Below are 16,489 nucleotides of genomic sequence, written 5' to 3'. Positions count from 1 at the left end.
CCTCTTTAGTCCTCTAATGCCATGATACAGAAGACCTGATCGCCATCCTACCTCCTCCATCAGGCATTCACTTTCACAGCAACGGAGACAAAGGGCAAAACGCTCGGACGTCTCTCTTGACTCTAGTTTTTGTCTTGTTGTAGAGGTGTGTCAATAGTTGTGCCTTTGTGTGATCTGCATGATTTATTTCCATACAAAATCCATGTTTTACAGCCAAAAAAAAACGAAACAAAAAGACCACAAAACTTGTACTTATATGTCGCTCTATGTAGAACTGAATTACTCAAGGAAATCCAAAATATGGGATGTGGTCAGGACATGTCTGTGTGTTGTGAAAATGTAACCATAGGAAATAAAGGCATTTTAAGTAGACTCGTCCTGTGTGGTGTGTAAATGGGTCAGAGGGTGTGTTTTCCCCTTTCGGTCAGTGGGTGGCAGCATATGCAGCGTAAGAGAAAATACCTTGAAGAGTGTTGAGGAGCACAGATTATAGCCACTTCTCTGACATCTGTGTTAATCTGAGTTTAGGATATTATGCATGACATTATATGCTCCCTAAAAACTTATTTGATGGTTCTTCTTCAAATTAGTAATGCTATATTCTTATCTAAACTAATAATAAACAGCAGTGACAACAACATTCAGACAGGGGTCCCGTGAATCTAAGAATATTAATGATGCTCATTAAATCTTCTGGATGTAATTTAGAAGATGAGTTATGGCTAGTGGGGCTTATAAAGCTTTCATGAGAATGAGTTCTCGTTTGTTATGATCAAGCTCAAATTTATGGGGAAATTCCCACATAAGAGAGAAATGAAGATCACGATCTCCATGCGATTGGAAGCTCCACAACCGCGATACTTCATGGACTAACACCTTGTGGTGAGTTTGTTTCGTGAGTTTTCATCCCTGGATTCATATATTTTTAAACCGGTAAGTCTGATTTTGCTGTAGCGCTGACACATTTGATGCAATTTTTGGGGTATTATTTATGATGTAATAGTTTATTGCAGGTATTGAGGCTGTCATTGTGACATCATACTTCAAGGTAAAGCTCTTGATTCAGAGAAGACGCTCCCACGCGCCTGAGAAATGTAGCTCATCCATCATCCGCTGTCCCCGATACCTCAGAGCTGATTATCAAGGTCTGCATATGGAATGTAAAAAAAAAAAAAACACTTTCCATGGAAATACCCACGTGGAAATACCTGCAATATTTTGTCCATATATGTATGTGGGTACGCAATTTTATAAATGCTTTACTTTAAGTTTGTTCATGCAAAAACAGAAGAGAGAAACACATGCAGTGGTCGTGTTGGCGTTCGCCTTTATGTAGAAATATGTTATACGAGTACACAATATGAAATTTAATTTAATATATTTTCTGTCAAAGAATGTGCTACTACGTTAGATACAGTACGGTAACGTGACCCTTTCACATCTGATGTAAAATGTGTCTTAATCCCTGCAAATGTTAGTTTCCAACATTACAAAACTACGAGCATACATTCTGTCAGAGGATCGGATGAATGTGAGAACAATGCCGGGATGGAGATGGTCTTTGGTATGCGTCCCTCTTCTTCTCGTCCTTCCCGCTTCACGTCTCACTTGGACAGTTTCGTGATAACCCGGATTAAAGCTCCATTCTCGTCCTTCAGTCTCTGGTTTTCCACCTTCAGCTCTCCTTTGACCTGAAGAAAGAGCACGAGACAATGGGCACAGATGTGAATTGACATGTTGCTCATAACCTCATAACCTGGAGGGCTCGTTGTGCCGGGTGGAACATGTAGAAGAAAAGAAAACATGGAACACACAGGAAGTGAAAATTCCTGCATAGTTTGCCTTTGATTAGACTGCAGGTTTACCTCACATGCTGTCTGCGAATGTTGCCATGTGAAAACTGTACAGCTCATTTTTGGGGATTTGAGTTTTATTTGAAGTTTTGAAGTCAATCCATATTTTGGTGGTATTTTCATATGCCATGCACACAATGCTGGTTTTGATTAACACATTTCCCACCTCCATTACTATAACACGTTGGGCCAATAAACAAAATAAGAATGTATTCTGATTTTTACATGGGGCTTCATCAGTCCTTTGCAGAAAGAATCAAGTGAGTCCAAAGTTACTGTCTTTTTCATCCAAAACACCCTTTCTGTGTCTCCAGGAGCAACACTTTTGTTATTACCTTCGCATTGAAAATGCGGAAGGTAATGTTTTGATCGGCGTGTATTTGTATGCGTGCGTGCGTGTTATTCGCATAACTCAAAAAGTATTAAACCGAATCGCATGAAATTTGGTGGGATGATTGGATATTATCCGGGGACCATTTGATTAGATTTTGGGATCGATCGGGTCAAAGGTCAAGGTCAAGGTCATGAAAAAGGTCAACATCTTCTTGAATCGCATGAAATTTGGTGTGATGATTGGTTATTATCCGGGGACCATTTGATTAGATTTTGGGATCGAGCGGGTCAAAGGTCAATGTCAGGGGTCCCCAAACTTTTTCCTAAGAGGGCCACATAACGTTTGCCTTGTCTGCTGGAGGGCCAGCCGGGGGGGAGGAGGGGGGGGGGTGCTAGTGAGAATGTGCTCACCTGTGTGCGTGCATCCCGGCTGAGCGATGCGCGCGCCACTCGCTGTGAGCGCTGCGCGTGCAGACAGCATTTAACGGAGCGATGCTAAATCACATCGTTTTTAACGTACGGGTACTTTGTTAGTATTGCTACACCGTGCAGCGTGACAGCAGCAGATGTAGCGGACGAACATTCAAGCTAACCTAACTTCCCAAACGCTGTGGACATCTGAACGCTGATTGGCCGAGACACGACACGTCCCATCAAAGATGTTCTATTGCGAAGAGCACCACTTCACATTTTCTCCGCGTCTCACTGCAATCTTAACGGCAGCGGGCCAGGTGAAAAAAATAATAAATCGGAACGCGTCTCTGCTATTGTTCAGGGGGCCGGTCCAAATGGGGAGGCGGGCCGGATTCGGCCCGCGGGCCGTAGTTTGGGGACCACTGGTCAAGGTCATGAAAAGGTATTTTTACCATAGCGCGGTCAATTTATATCCAACTAGAACGGGCACTCGGTAGAGCGCATACCTTCGCATATCACAAGATTGGGCATTGAATTATGAACATTTTGGCATTAGTTGCATGCCAATTGGACAAAAATGTATCGTGCTATGGTAAAAAAAAGATTTTGACCTTTCCATGACCTTGACCTTGACCTTTGACCCGATTGATCCCAAAATCTAATCAAATGGTCCCCGGATAATAACCAATCATCCCACCAAATTCCATGTGATTCAAGAAGATTTGACCTGTTCATGACCTTTGACCTTGACCTTTGGCCCGATCGATCCCAAAATCTAATCAACTGGTCCCCGGATAATAAACAATCATCCCACCAAATTTCATGCGATTTGGTTCAATACTTTTTGAGTTTTGCGAATAACACGCATACAAATAAATAAATAAATAAATAAATACACGGCGATCAAAACATAACCTTCCGGCATTTTCAATGCGAAGGTAATTAGCATGCAACTAATGCCAAAATGTTCATAATTCAATGCCCAATCTTGTGATATACGAAGGTATGCGCTCTACCGAGTGCCCGTTCTCGTTGTTGTTGTTGTATTGTTGCATTGAAGAGATGAAGAAAACCGACTTTTGTAACTTTGGAAGACCATCTCAGTTTGTCTCTTTAACCCTTTAACTGAATCCAGAAGGACTAAACCAGAAGGGACCTTACCTCCACACGAAAAGTAAAATCTAGTCGAAATATATCTGGGCAGATTAGAACAAATCCGATCTCATACACACACAAACACACACATCATCTGTCCAGTGGACACAACTGGAACATACCTGCTCATTTAAATACACTCAACAACAGTGCTTCTCTGTTGTGGGTATCTATTTACCAACCAGCATCCCGTGTTTGTTGAGACCTCTCATTCACAGATAACAAGAGGTTTCTGTTTGCTTCCTCTCGGGCAAAACACAGCAGACATCTGCGAGGCGTTAGGCTGCAGACGAATACTGATGGCTCGCTCGCTGCAGTGTCAGACCGCTCACACATTCCACAGCCGGCGGAGCATAATGGTGACAAATGATGTCAGCGACAACCACCGCAGACCGAGCAGCTAACGTCCCTGCATGGACACTTTACAACGTTTCGGATTTGATTGTTGGTTGTTTTCCTCGTGTCAAATGAGCTGCCGTGGAACGGATTCCGCAAAATCGTTAAATATGTATACTCTGGAAGGAGATTGAATGTGAAAAAACAAGTGTTTAAAAAAAATACCTTTATCTGTTCTTCCATATCTGATATCTTCTTTTGTAGACACCGACTTTCCTATCGAAAATAACATTCAAAAAAGGTAATTGACATTGTAAATTATGAACCACACTTTGAATAAAAACTGTAAATGTTTGAAAGTATTTGCATAATCCTGAGTTCAGACCTTTTTTTCTGTCTCAAGCCTGTTGGAGCCACAATCCTTCTGCATAAATGAAAGGTTATTACGAAAAGATTACAGTGCAACGCCTTGAAGCTGTACCATTATTTTCATAACGGTGAGCACAAGCGTCTCGTGTCTATCCAATATAGCCACAGTCTGCACACAAAACTCTCCCTGTTATTGTTGCAAAATTGCAGCGTCCTTGTATAACGGCTATCTGTCATGTCACATTTCTCCCCCATTACAGCATTCATATCACCATGAGAATGTATCAGAGACATTTCTATGTGCGCTGACAAGAATATCCTCTCTACCTCCATCTGCCTGATGGATCGTGGAGGTCTCCATCGTGGAATATGCCTACTACCAACTATTCATACACTCTGTCATATTCATTGAATGTATTTAAACTCTAAATCTGTCCTTCTGTACACATTACATCTATTGTTCTGTCCATCCTGGAGAGGGATCCTCCTCTGTTGCTTTCCTGAAGGTTTCTTCCCTTTTTTCCCCCTGAAGGGTTATTTGGGAGTTTTTCCTGATCCGATGTGAGGTTTTGGGGCAGGGATGTCTATGTGTACAGATTGTAAAGCACTCCGAGACAAATTTGTAATTTGTGAAATTGGGCTATACAAATAAATAAATTGAATTGAATTGAATTGAATAGTCTGAATAGTGACTTGCAGAAACGTTCAGGTTCATTTTCAGGTTTCCATCCTTCCCTCCATGAGTCTGGACCGGGTGTGCCGTACCTGTGCTCTTTGCAGCTGGTCCTGAATCATGGCCAGTTCCTGTTTACTTGTTTCCAGCCTGGACTTCAGCCTTTGATTGGTGGCCAGTGCCTTTTCATACATCTACAAAATATAATCTTGTTAGCAAAAAGGGAGCGATTGATTGTTTTCACAGAACACAGACTAACAAACATTGGCGTCAACAGCGTTGGCGTGGGAGTTTTCCGCAGTTAATACGCAACTCATGATTTTGGTTTCGTTGTTGAGCACGAGGTCGAGATTTATCTCAACATTGTCTTCTGTGAAATGTGGTACAGATATCCATGTCGCCGCAAATCCTACTTACTTTGTTTATTCCCTGAGAGTTTATCAATTTCAATCAACAGGTAAACATCCACTGGACTATCTAAATATCTGGTTGGCACACAGGTTTCTACAGGTATCCACCATTTCCATGGTACAATTGGTTTTATTGACGAGTTGCTTTTTTGTCATCAGTCTCAGCTGATGGTGAGCTGGGTGAATGTGTATCCATATGTTAGCATTTTTATGTTAGAATTGTCATTATAGCATTGTCATGTTAGCATTGCCATGTTAGCATTGCCATTGGGAGCATCATTGTGATGCAGCATCAGAGAGCTAGCATGGCTGTCGACTATTGGTCCTGTTTTTAACTTGTCACTTTCTTTATTCACTGATATGAACTTCAAGCAAAAACAACATCTTCGTTTATTAAGCTACGGATCAGAATTGGTTTATTGCCAAGTACGTTTGCACATACAAGGAATCTGCCTCGGGATTTGGTGCATAACAATAAACATGGTGACGACATAGATGCAATACATTTAAAGAGTGTTATGCAGGGATATGTACATGTTTGTGATAGTCCGTGGGGTCCCCGACTGGGTTGATACGATTCTATTTGAGATTTTCATTTACAAATAAAAGTCTATAAAAATCTGAAAACTGTGAAAAACATATATTTTTAAATACATATATATATAAAGCATCAGAAAATTATATTATACAAAAATATATATAAAACATCAGAAAACTGTAAAAAATGCCAACAGTCAGAAAAGCCAAAGATATTGAATTGTTATTTGAGAAATTGGAATATATCAGGAATCGTTGCTTAATCAAGGAGAACAATAAATGATCATCCACAGAACTTCATGCCAAGGTATTTCCTGTGGACCAGCTGATATGCTGCTATAGGCTATAGGCTTTAGGATGCACTGAGTATACCTCTCCTCTTCTTTCTCTCTTTAATTTTCATCTCTCAATCTCCATCTACTCTCTCTCTTCTCTCCCGTTTTCCTTTTTTGTTTTTCGTCTCCTGGCCACTCGGACCCCTCGACCGGGGCATCGATCCCTCTGCCTGCCTGATCTGGATCGTGGATCTGCTGGTCCTCCTTCTCCTGCACACTCACCTGTCCCTTCCTGCCCCACTCCTCCTCCCTCCTCTCCCCATCTGCCTGATGCCCTGGATCGTGGAGGTCTCCATATGGAATATGCCTACTATGAACTATTCATACATATCATCATCATCTGTTGTATATTTTAACTTATCCTCTGTCCTTCTGTACACATTGCATCTATCCATCCTCCTCCAGGAGGGAGGATCCTTCTCTCTTGCTCTCTCCCAGTTTCTTTTTCTTTTTTCCCCTATTTTTTTATTTTTTTTTTTCCGATGTGAGGGTTTTTTTTGGGGGGATGTCTTTGTGTACAGATTGTAAAGCACGAGAGACACATTTGTAATTTATGAAATTGGGCTATACAAATAAACTGAATTGAATTGAATTGAATTGAATTAAATGACACGTTTGTTTCTGCTCTACTGGTTCATGTAACATTTAGTTGTGTACTTTTATTTTGAAATCTCTGGGTGGGCCATCTTGTAGTCTATTTACAGGCGGGCGTTTTAGCCGCCGTGTAAACCACTGGTTGAGTTTAAAAGCAGATTCTTGAAGCGAGTTCATTGATTGTCAAACGTAGCTCCTTTGTGAGTTCAAAAACATCAGTCCCTCTGAGTTTCATCGACATGCAAAGAGCAACACCTGCCTTCTTATAGTCGTTGTTTGCAGCCTCCTCTTCGGCCCGTTTCCTCGCAGACAGCCTGTTCTCTCGCCGCAGGAAGTAGGACTCGGCGTGGTTTGTCGACGTGTCGTTGGAGACGTCCGAGGATCCAGACGAGCTCAGTCTGAAAACAGAAGAGAGGTGTTACGGACGATTCAACACTGAGGTTGAGCTCAGTTGCTGTCACAGTTTAATGTCGCTGAGACATCCCGGTTTTGTTTTACTTCTCTCTGTCTCTCTAGGGATATTAAATGTCTTCTGTATATTTATGGAGTGAATTAAAGTTGCTTACCTCGACAGTCTCTCGTGCTGAAAGAGAGGAGAAACGTTTTAGAACCGTCTATCTGACCATAATCATGTTATTTCTTTCTTTCAATAATTTTATTAAAAGTTTTTACAAGTTACATCAGACAACCAAAAACAACAACGAATGAATTAAAATGACTTACCAGCATAACAACCAACTATACGAACAATCAGACAAGGAGAAAATAAAAAAATAAAAACACAAACATAAATCATCATCCTCCATATTGAACCTACTATAACCATTCATTCACAGAGTCACTTGGGTCCCAAGATTGCGAAGCCTCTTCTTATGATTTCGGCATAGTCCTCGCTAATAAAATCCATAAAAGGGTTCCAGACAGAAAAGAACCCGTTCATGTCTCTTTGGAGAACATGCGTGAGTCTTTCCAATGGCAGCAGTTATCGGACATTGTGGGGCCAACTAAGCAGATGGTGTGGTGTAGGATAGACAATCGAGCGCAGTCCCATAGAAAACTGAGGATTCTCCTCCTGTCTGTTTCATACAGGGGAGGCAGAGTGTAGGCCAGGGGGTCAGGAACCTTTTTGAATGGGAGAGCCATAAAAGCCAAATATTTCTAAATATATTTCATTGAGAGCCATATAGTATTTTTAACGTATAATTGTAATGCGACTTCTGGTGCTGCATGATGCTACGGGGGGCGAGCCGAGAAGTGTTAACGCGACACGTAGAGACAGAAGTGACATGCTGCTGTGTAGAGACGATCAATAGCAGACGTTTAGTTTAATAAAAGAACAAAGATGTCTTTAAGAAAAGGGACCTTACATTACTTCTGCTGTAATCTGGCGCGATAGAGAATTCTTTTTTTTTTTTAAACTCAAAATTGTCTGGGAGCCATTTACTGTCACCGGAAGAGCCATAGGTTCCCGACCCCTGGTGTAGGCCGAGGATACATATGAGAGGATTGAGCTGAGTAGGACATTTTATTATTGAAGATATTTGGTTGCCAATTTCAATCCACGTTATTTCTGTGAGGACCTTCCTGATTTTTTCACCAAAGGTTTAAGCTTAGTCCCAAATTCAAACGTTACAATGGCATAAACAAGTCACGCAATCCCATCGTGACCGCTCTTCTGGATGCTCGTTACTGCACGAGTAACGACGTCACGCAGCTTAACGAACGAGGTCCTCATTCGTACCAAAGTCGATCATTTCCTCTCCGTAAAGTTATAAACACGCCGTTACTATGCACACGGGAGATATCTTATGACGTGTGCAATGTCAGCAAGTACATTCGTTATCAAAAGATCTAGAAAGCCGAGCTCAGTGGCTCTTTGAAGTGACTTTACCATGCAGGAATTCCCCATGAAAGACTTTCTTTTTTTTCCTTCTAGTTTTCCAAGAAAAGTTTATGGCGCTCTGAAATACCAAGCCGAGTCAAAGAAGGAGAGAGGAAGTGATCTCTGAAATAAACTGACAAGCAGAGATAACTAAACACATCCAAAAAAGGTAATAGTTCTGGCGGTGGCTTTCACAATGTGTTCATTATTGCCTGCTGAAGTTCGAAGGGTTCTGCGGTTTCCTTCGTCAGAGGTTTTCACTCGGGAGAGAAGAACAACAGCTCGACAATGAAAACTCTCTGAAAGAAATGATAAATTGTAGCTTGATGACGACGAGGGACAAAGGTTTAGTTCCTCCGTCGCCGGTAAGAGGGATGCAGCTGCAGATAGTTGACAAATGAAAGTAACATAAAGTGTCTTAATAAGGTGTTGAGCCACAGTGGAAAACAGTGAACAATATTCTTTCACTACATGTTTCCTTATTTAGCGGTTTTGATGATGATGATGATGATGATGATGATGATGATGATGATGATGATGATGGCAGAGAGTGCTGGCTAACACATGATCCACCAGCTCCCATAGGTTTTCAATTTGGGTTTCATCTGGTGACTCCGAATGCCAGAATTTATGAATTACATAAATCATATAATTGGGTTTGTAAAGGATTATTATAATTTTCAAATGAGCCTGTAGAAGTCTGCATGGAGAGGAGGGTCCGGTTGGTGGAAAGCTTAAAAGTCATAAAGGATTCACCAAGAGACTAACCTAAATATACTGTTGCTTAAACTTAACAGAATAGTAATTTTGTGGCATTTTTGTTTTGTTTTGTTTGAATTTCAAAGTAATTTAAACCGAATGATGTTTGGTCGTTGTGTTGCCTCAACCTAACAACGTTTTGTGGAGTCGATGACATAGACTCTACAAAACTAAAAATCTACAAAATAAAAACGGATAACAGAGACTCTATGTTATCCGTTTTTATTTTGTTTACAACATTAACCGCAAGTCTTGTCATTTTTTCTGAGCCGGGGTTGCCAATTACAAATGATTACGTTATTATATTCTCTTCTGGCGTGGCTCTATGAAAGCAAATGACCGGTCCACTTCCAACTTCTGGATGGATTGTGATGAAAGTGTGTGGACACATTAAAGCAACCTATTGACTTAAAGTAACAATGTATAACATTCAATAGCAAACAACTAGCACTACTAACTACAACTACAACGGCTGAGATATAGAGTCATGTCTACTATAGCAGACAATGGAGCCACTCTGTCCAATACTTTATTGCTTTATGTCCAAATACCTGCAACATGGCTTCCCCATCGGCGCAGCTGTACTTTGCGTTCGGTACTAATTAGCATTAGCATGTTAGCGCTGTCATTGTGAGCATGTTGGTATGCTGATGTGAGAAAAAGTGCTTTACAAGGGGTAAAATACTCAGGGGTAAGATTTGGATTTTGAGGGGATTGCAAATACAGATGCAGGGTGGTGTATACACACTTACAAGTAAAAGATAATTAAGGGGGTGCCGGGGTTGTTTTTTGTTGTTGTTGTCCTTTAAAAAAAATTTTTTTTTTAATTGCTGTTGTTACCTTCGCATTGAAAATGCGGAAGGTTATGTTTTGATCGCTGTGTATTTATTTATTTATCTATTTATTTATTTATTTGTATGCGTGTTACTCGCATAACACAACAAGTATTAAACCGAATCGCATGCAATTTGGTGGGATGATTGGTTATTATCCGGGGACCATTTGATTAGATTTTGGGATCGATCGGGTCAAAGGTCAAGGTCATGAAAAGGTCAAAATCTTCTTTTTACCATAGCACGGTCAATTTGTATCCAATTGGCATGCAACTAATGCCAAAATGTTCATAATTCAATGCCCAATCTTGTGATGTGTGAAGGTATGCGCTCTACCGAGTGCCCATTCTAGTTGTTTGTGTTTTGTTTTGGAGGAGGGGAGGGGAGGGTATGTGTGTGTGTGTGTATATATGTGTGTGTATGTATGCGTGTGTATATGTATGTGTGTATATGTATGTATGTCTGTGTGTATGTGTGTGTATGGGTATGTATATGGGTGTATATATATGTTTATGTTTATGTCTGACATTTTTGTACTTGTTTTATGTTTATATCACTAAACAAATAAAAAAATTAAGTGAGAAAAAAGTGCTTTACATAGGAGATCAAATGTCATGAGGATATTACATTACATTACATGACATGTCATTTAGCAGACGCTTTTATCCAAAGCGACTTACAAGAAGTGCATTTCAACCGAGAGTACCAACTAAGAACAACAAGAATACATGAAGTAACATTTCCTCAACATAGTCGAACTACAAAAATACCATAATAAGAGCTATTTAAGTGCCACTGAAGTGCAAATCTGTGTTTTAATACAGATATAGTCGGAAAAGGTGTGTTTTCAGTCTCCGGCGGAAGATGTAGAGACTTTCTACATATTAAACAGTGTTTCCGTATATATTCTCTCTGAACCTGCTGAACCCGATCCTCTCCATCTTTAAATGCTCTCATATTAATCGCAAGAAAAAATCTGATATGACGTGCTCTTTCAGTTTGTATTACTTTCACTAATGCTAAAAATCAATGTGTATTACCTCAGAAGAGGTCATTATCCGGCCAGCAGCGATTACACATCAGCATATATCAGAATAAATGACGCAGTGAATTACTTATTGCTGCTGACGCAACTGCTAAGACACGACATGAAGTTCCTTTACGCATGGTCGTGTATTATTTTAAACACAGGGCCTTATTGTGACAGTCACGTAAACTCCGGCGAAAAACAGATCGGCGAGCAGTTACACATCTAACTTGGCGCTGGCAAGAGGATTCCTTTCAAGAGGAACAGGGCTTTCAGTGACAGACACTGTGTGTAAACACAGTGATGTGCCCGCGCTCAGACATTTACAAGATCTCTGGATCTTCCCCAGACTCTGACGTCAGCTCCTTCAAGACTCTCTCTGGACACTTGGATACGCTCGGTAAACGGCAATTAATGATATACAGTGTGCAGACTTGGAAAAAGTCTCTGGTTTAGATTAGGCGACAGCACTTATAAACAGATGCTGATGGAAACACAGGCTTTGTTTCCCTGTGCATGTGACTCTGTCACTAAGCTGTCCCCGAGCCCTTTTACATCCATAGAGGAACTTCTTGCTTGCTGACCAGCTATTCCCAAGTGGAAAATGTGAGCTTCCCGTAGGACTAGCAGAGAGATAAACATCCATAAATACTGTGTCTGAGTTCCCACAAGCCAGTCCTCAGCGCTCTCTCCCTCCTCCTCTCTGGTCTCCGTCATCCTGTCTTTCACCCCGTGCTCTCTTTCTCTCTCTCTCTCTTCCTGTATCCCTCTCTCCGTGCCTCTCCATTAATCTCTCTCAAGTGGATTCTACAGATAAACCCAACAACTCGTTACAACCTTTCTTCGGTTTCACTTACACGTTTCGTTCCTGCGCGCTCTTGTACATCAAGAGGCAACTTAGAGTTGCACGTTATGTGAGTCATTACGGGCCATTAGAAGCATGTCAAAGGGTTAGAAGAGATACATCTTTATTGGGGGGGGGGGGGGCTTAGAGGTCCGAGATGCGCACCATGTAACATAATGCCCCACAATACCCGTGTTACACTAATAGGAATGGAGGCAAATATCCCCCTAAAAAATCTCGAAAAACAACTTTATAATCAAAAAATAATTAACACATTTGTAAAATTTCAAGTTGAATAAAGAATATGTGTCATTCTAACCAACACGTATAGTGCCTGATTTTATAAATATTACACTGATAAATCTGATAAATAGAAAAAACCCATCTATAACTGTTTGTATATGATGAATTGTCAATTATAGAAGCCAAATAAATGCTTTCAATGATATTTTGAGCTTTAAAAGTCACCGACTATGCCATCTCTTGAGAAAGTATCCTTCTATGTTGTGAAATTATTGCAATAATGGTCGTGCAGTAGACGGTGCTAAGCGGATTGGAGGACATTGGACAACAACCCTTAGTTGCATTCCAACAACAGCTGTCGCATGTAAACAATGTTGCTGCTACTCAGATTGTACGTCCGAGCATACAAACACAGCGGAATACCTCTGTGGCTCGTTGGAGACGTGTGTTTGACAGGGAATGAACTCTAATGTTAGTGTTTGCAACATGTCATCCGTGGCATTTCCTCTAACCAAACAGACACTGGAGAGATTAAAGACAGTCCGGCCTTACCCTCTGGCTCTTGGTGGCGGCAGTGGATGAAGTTGGAGAAGAGTCGGAGAGCGACTTTCTGATGCGTGGCTGATCTTTGTTGTGAGAAAGTAGAGACGACATCGCTCCCAAAGCTGCTGGACTCCGCATGCAGCTGTAATTTGGTCCAAAGGACTTCTGAAAAAAAAAACGTCTTCTTCTTTTTTTGGGTCTGAAACACACAAAAAAGCAGCAAAAGAGATGTAGGGGTGGGGGGGGGGGATTAATTCATAATCCACCGACTGATGTTAAATTCGTTGGCTGTTTCCCTTCGTTTAAGTGAGCAAGTGTGATTTTCCTCTGATGGTGAGACGTTGAATATGTGATGAGCGTGAAAGAACTGCACAAATGTGAGAGCTGTGGAGGAAGTGGTGGGACTGGGGAGTAGGCGGGCAGTATTGTGTGTGATCGTGTGTGTGATTGTGTGTGTGTGTGTGTGTGTGTGTGTGTCTGCACACAAGGATTTGACAGCAGTATTGTGCACAAGGGCTCTCAAGGGACTCGGTCATTCAGCCAAAAATGGAAACATCATCTGTCTTGGTGCTTTTAGTTTCTCAAGATATAAATGTGAAACTTGTTTCCATAATGTGTGGATTATCCACATCTCAGCACTCTATGCTGGTTATGTGTGAAATGCAAAGGAAAGTGTGCTTATTATAAGTGTAGTTTCCTTTGCATTAAAAATATGTGTGATTGTTTTACTCCTTTTGTACTAAGAGGAAGCTTTGAGAGCTAGTAAGAGGTACTCAGATATTTTACTCAAGTAGAAGTAGCACTACAACAAAACTACTTTTATAAATGTTACTTGGATTTAGAAGTATATAATCAGATTATAAATACTGAATCAGAATCTGCAAAGTTACTAAAAATGAATGTTGTGAAAAGAATGTAGTGGAGTAAAAATGCAACAATGTAGTGGAGTATGAAGTATAGCGTTACAGGAAACCACACACATGTACTGTAGCACAGTACTTAGTAAAGCTGTTATATTCCACCACTGCAACAAAACAAAAAACGGTAAAAGATGGTAACACCTTAATTAAAACAATTGGTAGAAGCTAAATCTGGAAGTATAATTAAAAAGTACACACGGTTGAGTTGGACAAGGCATGTTTATGTTGAGATAAGAGTGTATAAATAAACAACAGGTTGGTCAAAGGCACACATATTCTGTGCTGAGGGTAAGACCTGTTTTTTTCTCTCATTAGATCAAGCTGGAGGCTGCATGTGTTGACAGTTAAGAGGGTTTATGTACCTTTCTGACTATGTTACGTGACACAGTTGCATTCATTATGTCAGAACAGGTCATTTGTTTGGCAATTTATTCTCCGAAAAAGGGAGTGCTGTGTTAATCATGCAGTAAATACAAATGGTATGGGAAACAAATATGTCAAATCAAGTAGCCTGCACTGTAAAGTTTCACACAGAATATTTGGTATGGCTCAAAAATACATCTTAACACGGCGATACACACATGTATAATTCCATGTCTCCATTTCCAGCCTGAGTCCAGAGTTGGCTGTCAGAGCAAGCCTCGCCCTGCACCGGCTGCAAACTACTCAGATATCTAAATTGATATCTAATCTAATCTATCTAAAAGATTAATAGATTGATGTGGCGATAGCAATGCACTTTGCTAAACGGTTTCAAGATTAAAGATTAAGCATTAAATCGTTCAATGTTACTATTTTCCCCGGGCCCTCTAGGCTTTGTAACGTTACCACACCATCGCACATTTTTGTCGTGAAATCGTGACTTGCTGTAGGCCTAAGTCGTTTTATTTTGTATATAAGTGAGTCACAATGGCAATGGTAGACATGCAAATGGCCACCGCTAAGTCCATCCTGCTACTTTGCTTTGAATGTCCGTTCGGCTCCGTTTTTATCTTTATGTTTATTTCTTTTTCTTTTTTTGGATACACAAGATTACTTAGTTTGAGATCATCATATTAAAGACATATAAATAATCTATTTTCCTTTATGACACCCGCTAGCTGTTCTACATTAAATATACCTGTCAGCTTGTCTCCAACGAGTCATCATGGTCCCCTTTTGTCGTTTTGTCCTGAGAGATTCATGTAATTACTCCCAATTATAAAATAAATAGAAATCTGCATTTAAGTTATGTGGGATCTGGGGACATCCAGTGGTGAAGTGGCAGTTCGCCAACAAATAGCTCATTCTAAGGTAAAACAAGTCACTGAATCCTATTTTCAGGAGATTATACACAAATGAAAACATACTTATTAATATCATATTCCATTCGTGCCAATAGCTTTCCCTAAATGCACAGTATGAGAGATCTAATATATGATACTAATTGTTAGTAAACATGTACCTTATTTGAACAACATAAAAGTCATGAACCACTCAGATATCCTCTTCTTTTTGAAAAAGCTGCACGTTGATTCTTCTTTATCATTATGGTAGTAATCAGGCACCACCTGCTGGCAGAAATAGCACTGTAACCTTTTCACAAAGAGGTGGTGACATGACGAGAGAACAGTATGTACCAATGGAATCATATGTACCCATGTGTACAGCATGCTTGGACCATAAATAACTTTAGAGAGAAGCATTACATATGTACGTGTGTTAAATTACAAGTTGTAAGTAGTCATATTGCAAAACACACTTTACATGTTATACTCTCATCTCTTCATGCATAAACAGATAACATGTAGTTAATATAATTTTAAATTGCATCAAATGTTTTTGTAAACAGTTCTAAAAAGGTTTGTTGAAATGACTTTACATGAATTGTGACATTTCCATCAACACTTCTCTCTCAGTAACCTTCATCATTAACATATTGTAAATCCATTTCCGGGTCTGACTAAAGTCGTTTCAGTGTTTCTGCCAACTATACATTTGTATATTTAACTGACAACATATGACATACATCTATGCTAAATGCATCAAATGCAAGTCATTTCTAGAACAAAAGAAATACGTCAAATAATTTGCAAGAAAGTGTGCTGCGTGTAAAAATGGTTCCCATTGATCCCAATAAGACTAAAAAAATCACAATCTTGTGAACTAATGACTTTCAAGTGCTACACGACCTCCCCATTTACGTCCATGAAGACCTCGCCATTAAATTCACTAGAATCTTCCACTACAGTCTCTCCAACTTCTTTGGATACCTCCTCTTCCAAAGATTTGTCTAAAACATGACCGTCTCGACAGTGTCTTCTGCAACCTCCTCCTCCCCTGCACCCACAGTATTGTCCTCGTCTTCTTCCTTTTGTGTTGACATTTCTTTTTCCTTTTGTGGTGTAATTTCTTCTTCCTCCTTGCAATGGCTTCTTCTTGCATTGCTT

The 16,489-nt window shown here is 40.2% G+C and overlaps 1 protein-coding gene across 2 annotated transcripts; it reads right to left on the bottom strand.

Annotated features, from left to right (window-relative positions):
- Positions 1–1,304: 1,304 nt before the first annotated feature.
- On the bottom strand, positions 1,305–13,502 carry LOC130208486 (protein phosphatase 1 regulatory subunit 12B-like). Of its 2 annotated transcripts, XM_056437655.1 has the most exons (7): positions 13,150–13,502; positions 7,576–7,592; positions 7,269–7,407; positions 5,226–5,327; positions 4,477–4,515; positions 4,317–4,367; positions 1,305–1,691 (listed from the first exon to the last, which is right to left on the bottom strand). In XM_056437655.1, the coding sequence occupies exons 1-7, from the start codon at positions 13,276–13,278 to the stop codon at positions 1,605–1,607; spliced, it is 564 nt and encodes a 187-aa protein (XP_056293630.1). In that variant the 5' UTR covers positions 13,279–13,502; the 3' UTR covers positions 1,305–1,604. The 2 variants fall into 2 exon arrangements, with proteins under 2 accessions (XP_056293630.1, XP_056293631.1); XM_056437656.1 differs by lacking the exon at positions 4,477–4,515.
- Positions 13,503–16,489: the final 2,987 nt, after the last annotated feature.

The sequence above is a fragment of the Pseudoliparis swirei genome, chromosome 18 (assembly GCF_029220125.1).
Source record: "Pseudoliparis swirei isolate HS2019 ecotype Mariana Trench chromosome 18, NWPU_hadal_v1, whole genome shotgun sequence".
NCBI lineage: Eukaryota > Metazoa > Chordata > Actinopteri > Perciformes > Liparidae > Pseudoliparis > Pseudoliparis swirei.
This window is presented reverse-complemented; position numbering and strand designations above follow the sequence as displayed.

Excerpts from the sequence above, each read along its gene's own strand:
- LOC130208486 (XM_056437655.1), bottom strand. The coding sequence starts at position 13,278 with ATGCGGAGTCCAGCAGCTTTGGGAGCGATGTCGTCTCTACTTTCTCAC. Across the intron at positions 4,516-5,225 it reads ACCAGCTGCAAAGAGCACAG|AAGGATTGTGGCTCCAACAG; the intron begins GTACGGCACACC and ends TCATTTATGCAG. Across the intron at positions 4,368-4,476 it reads GGCTTGAGACAGAAAAAAAG|GAAAGTCGGTGTCTACAAAA; the intron begins GTCTGAACTCAG and ends TATTTTCGATAG.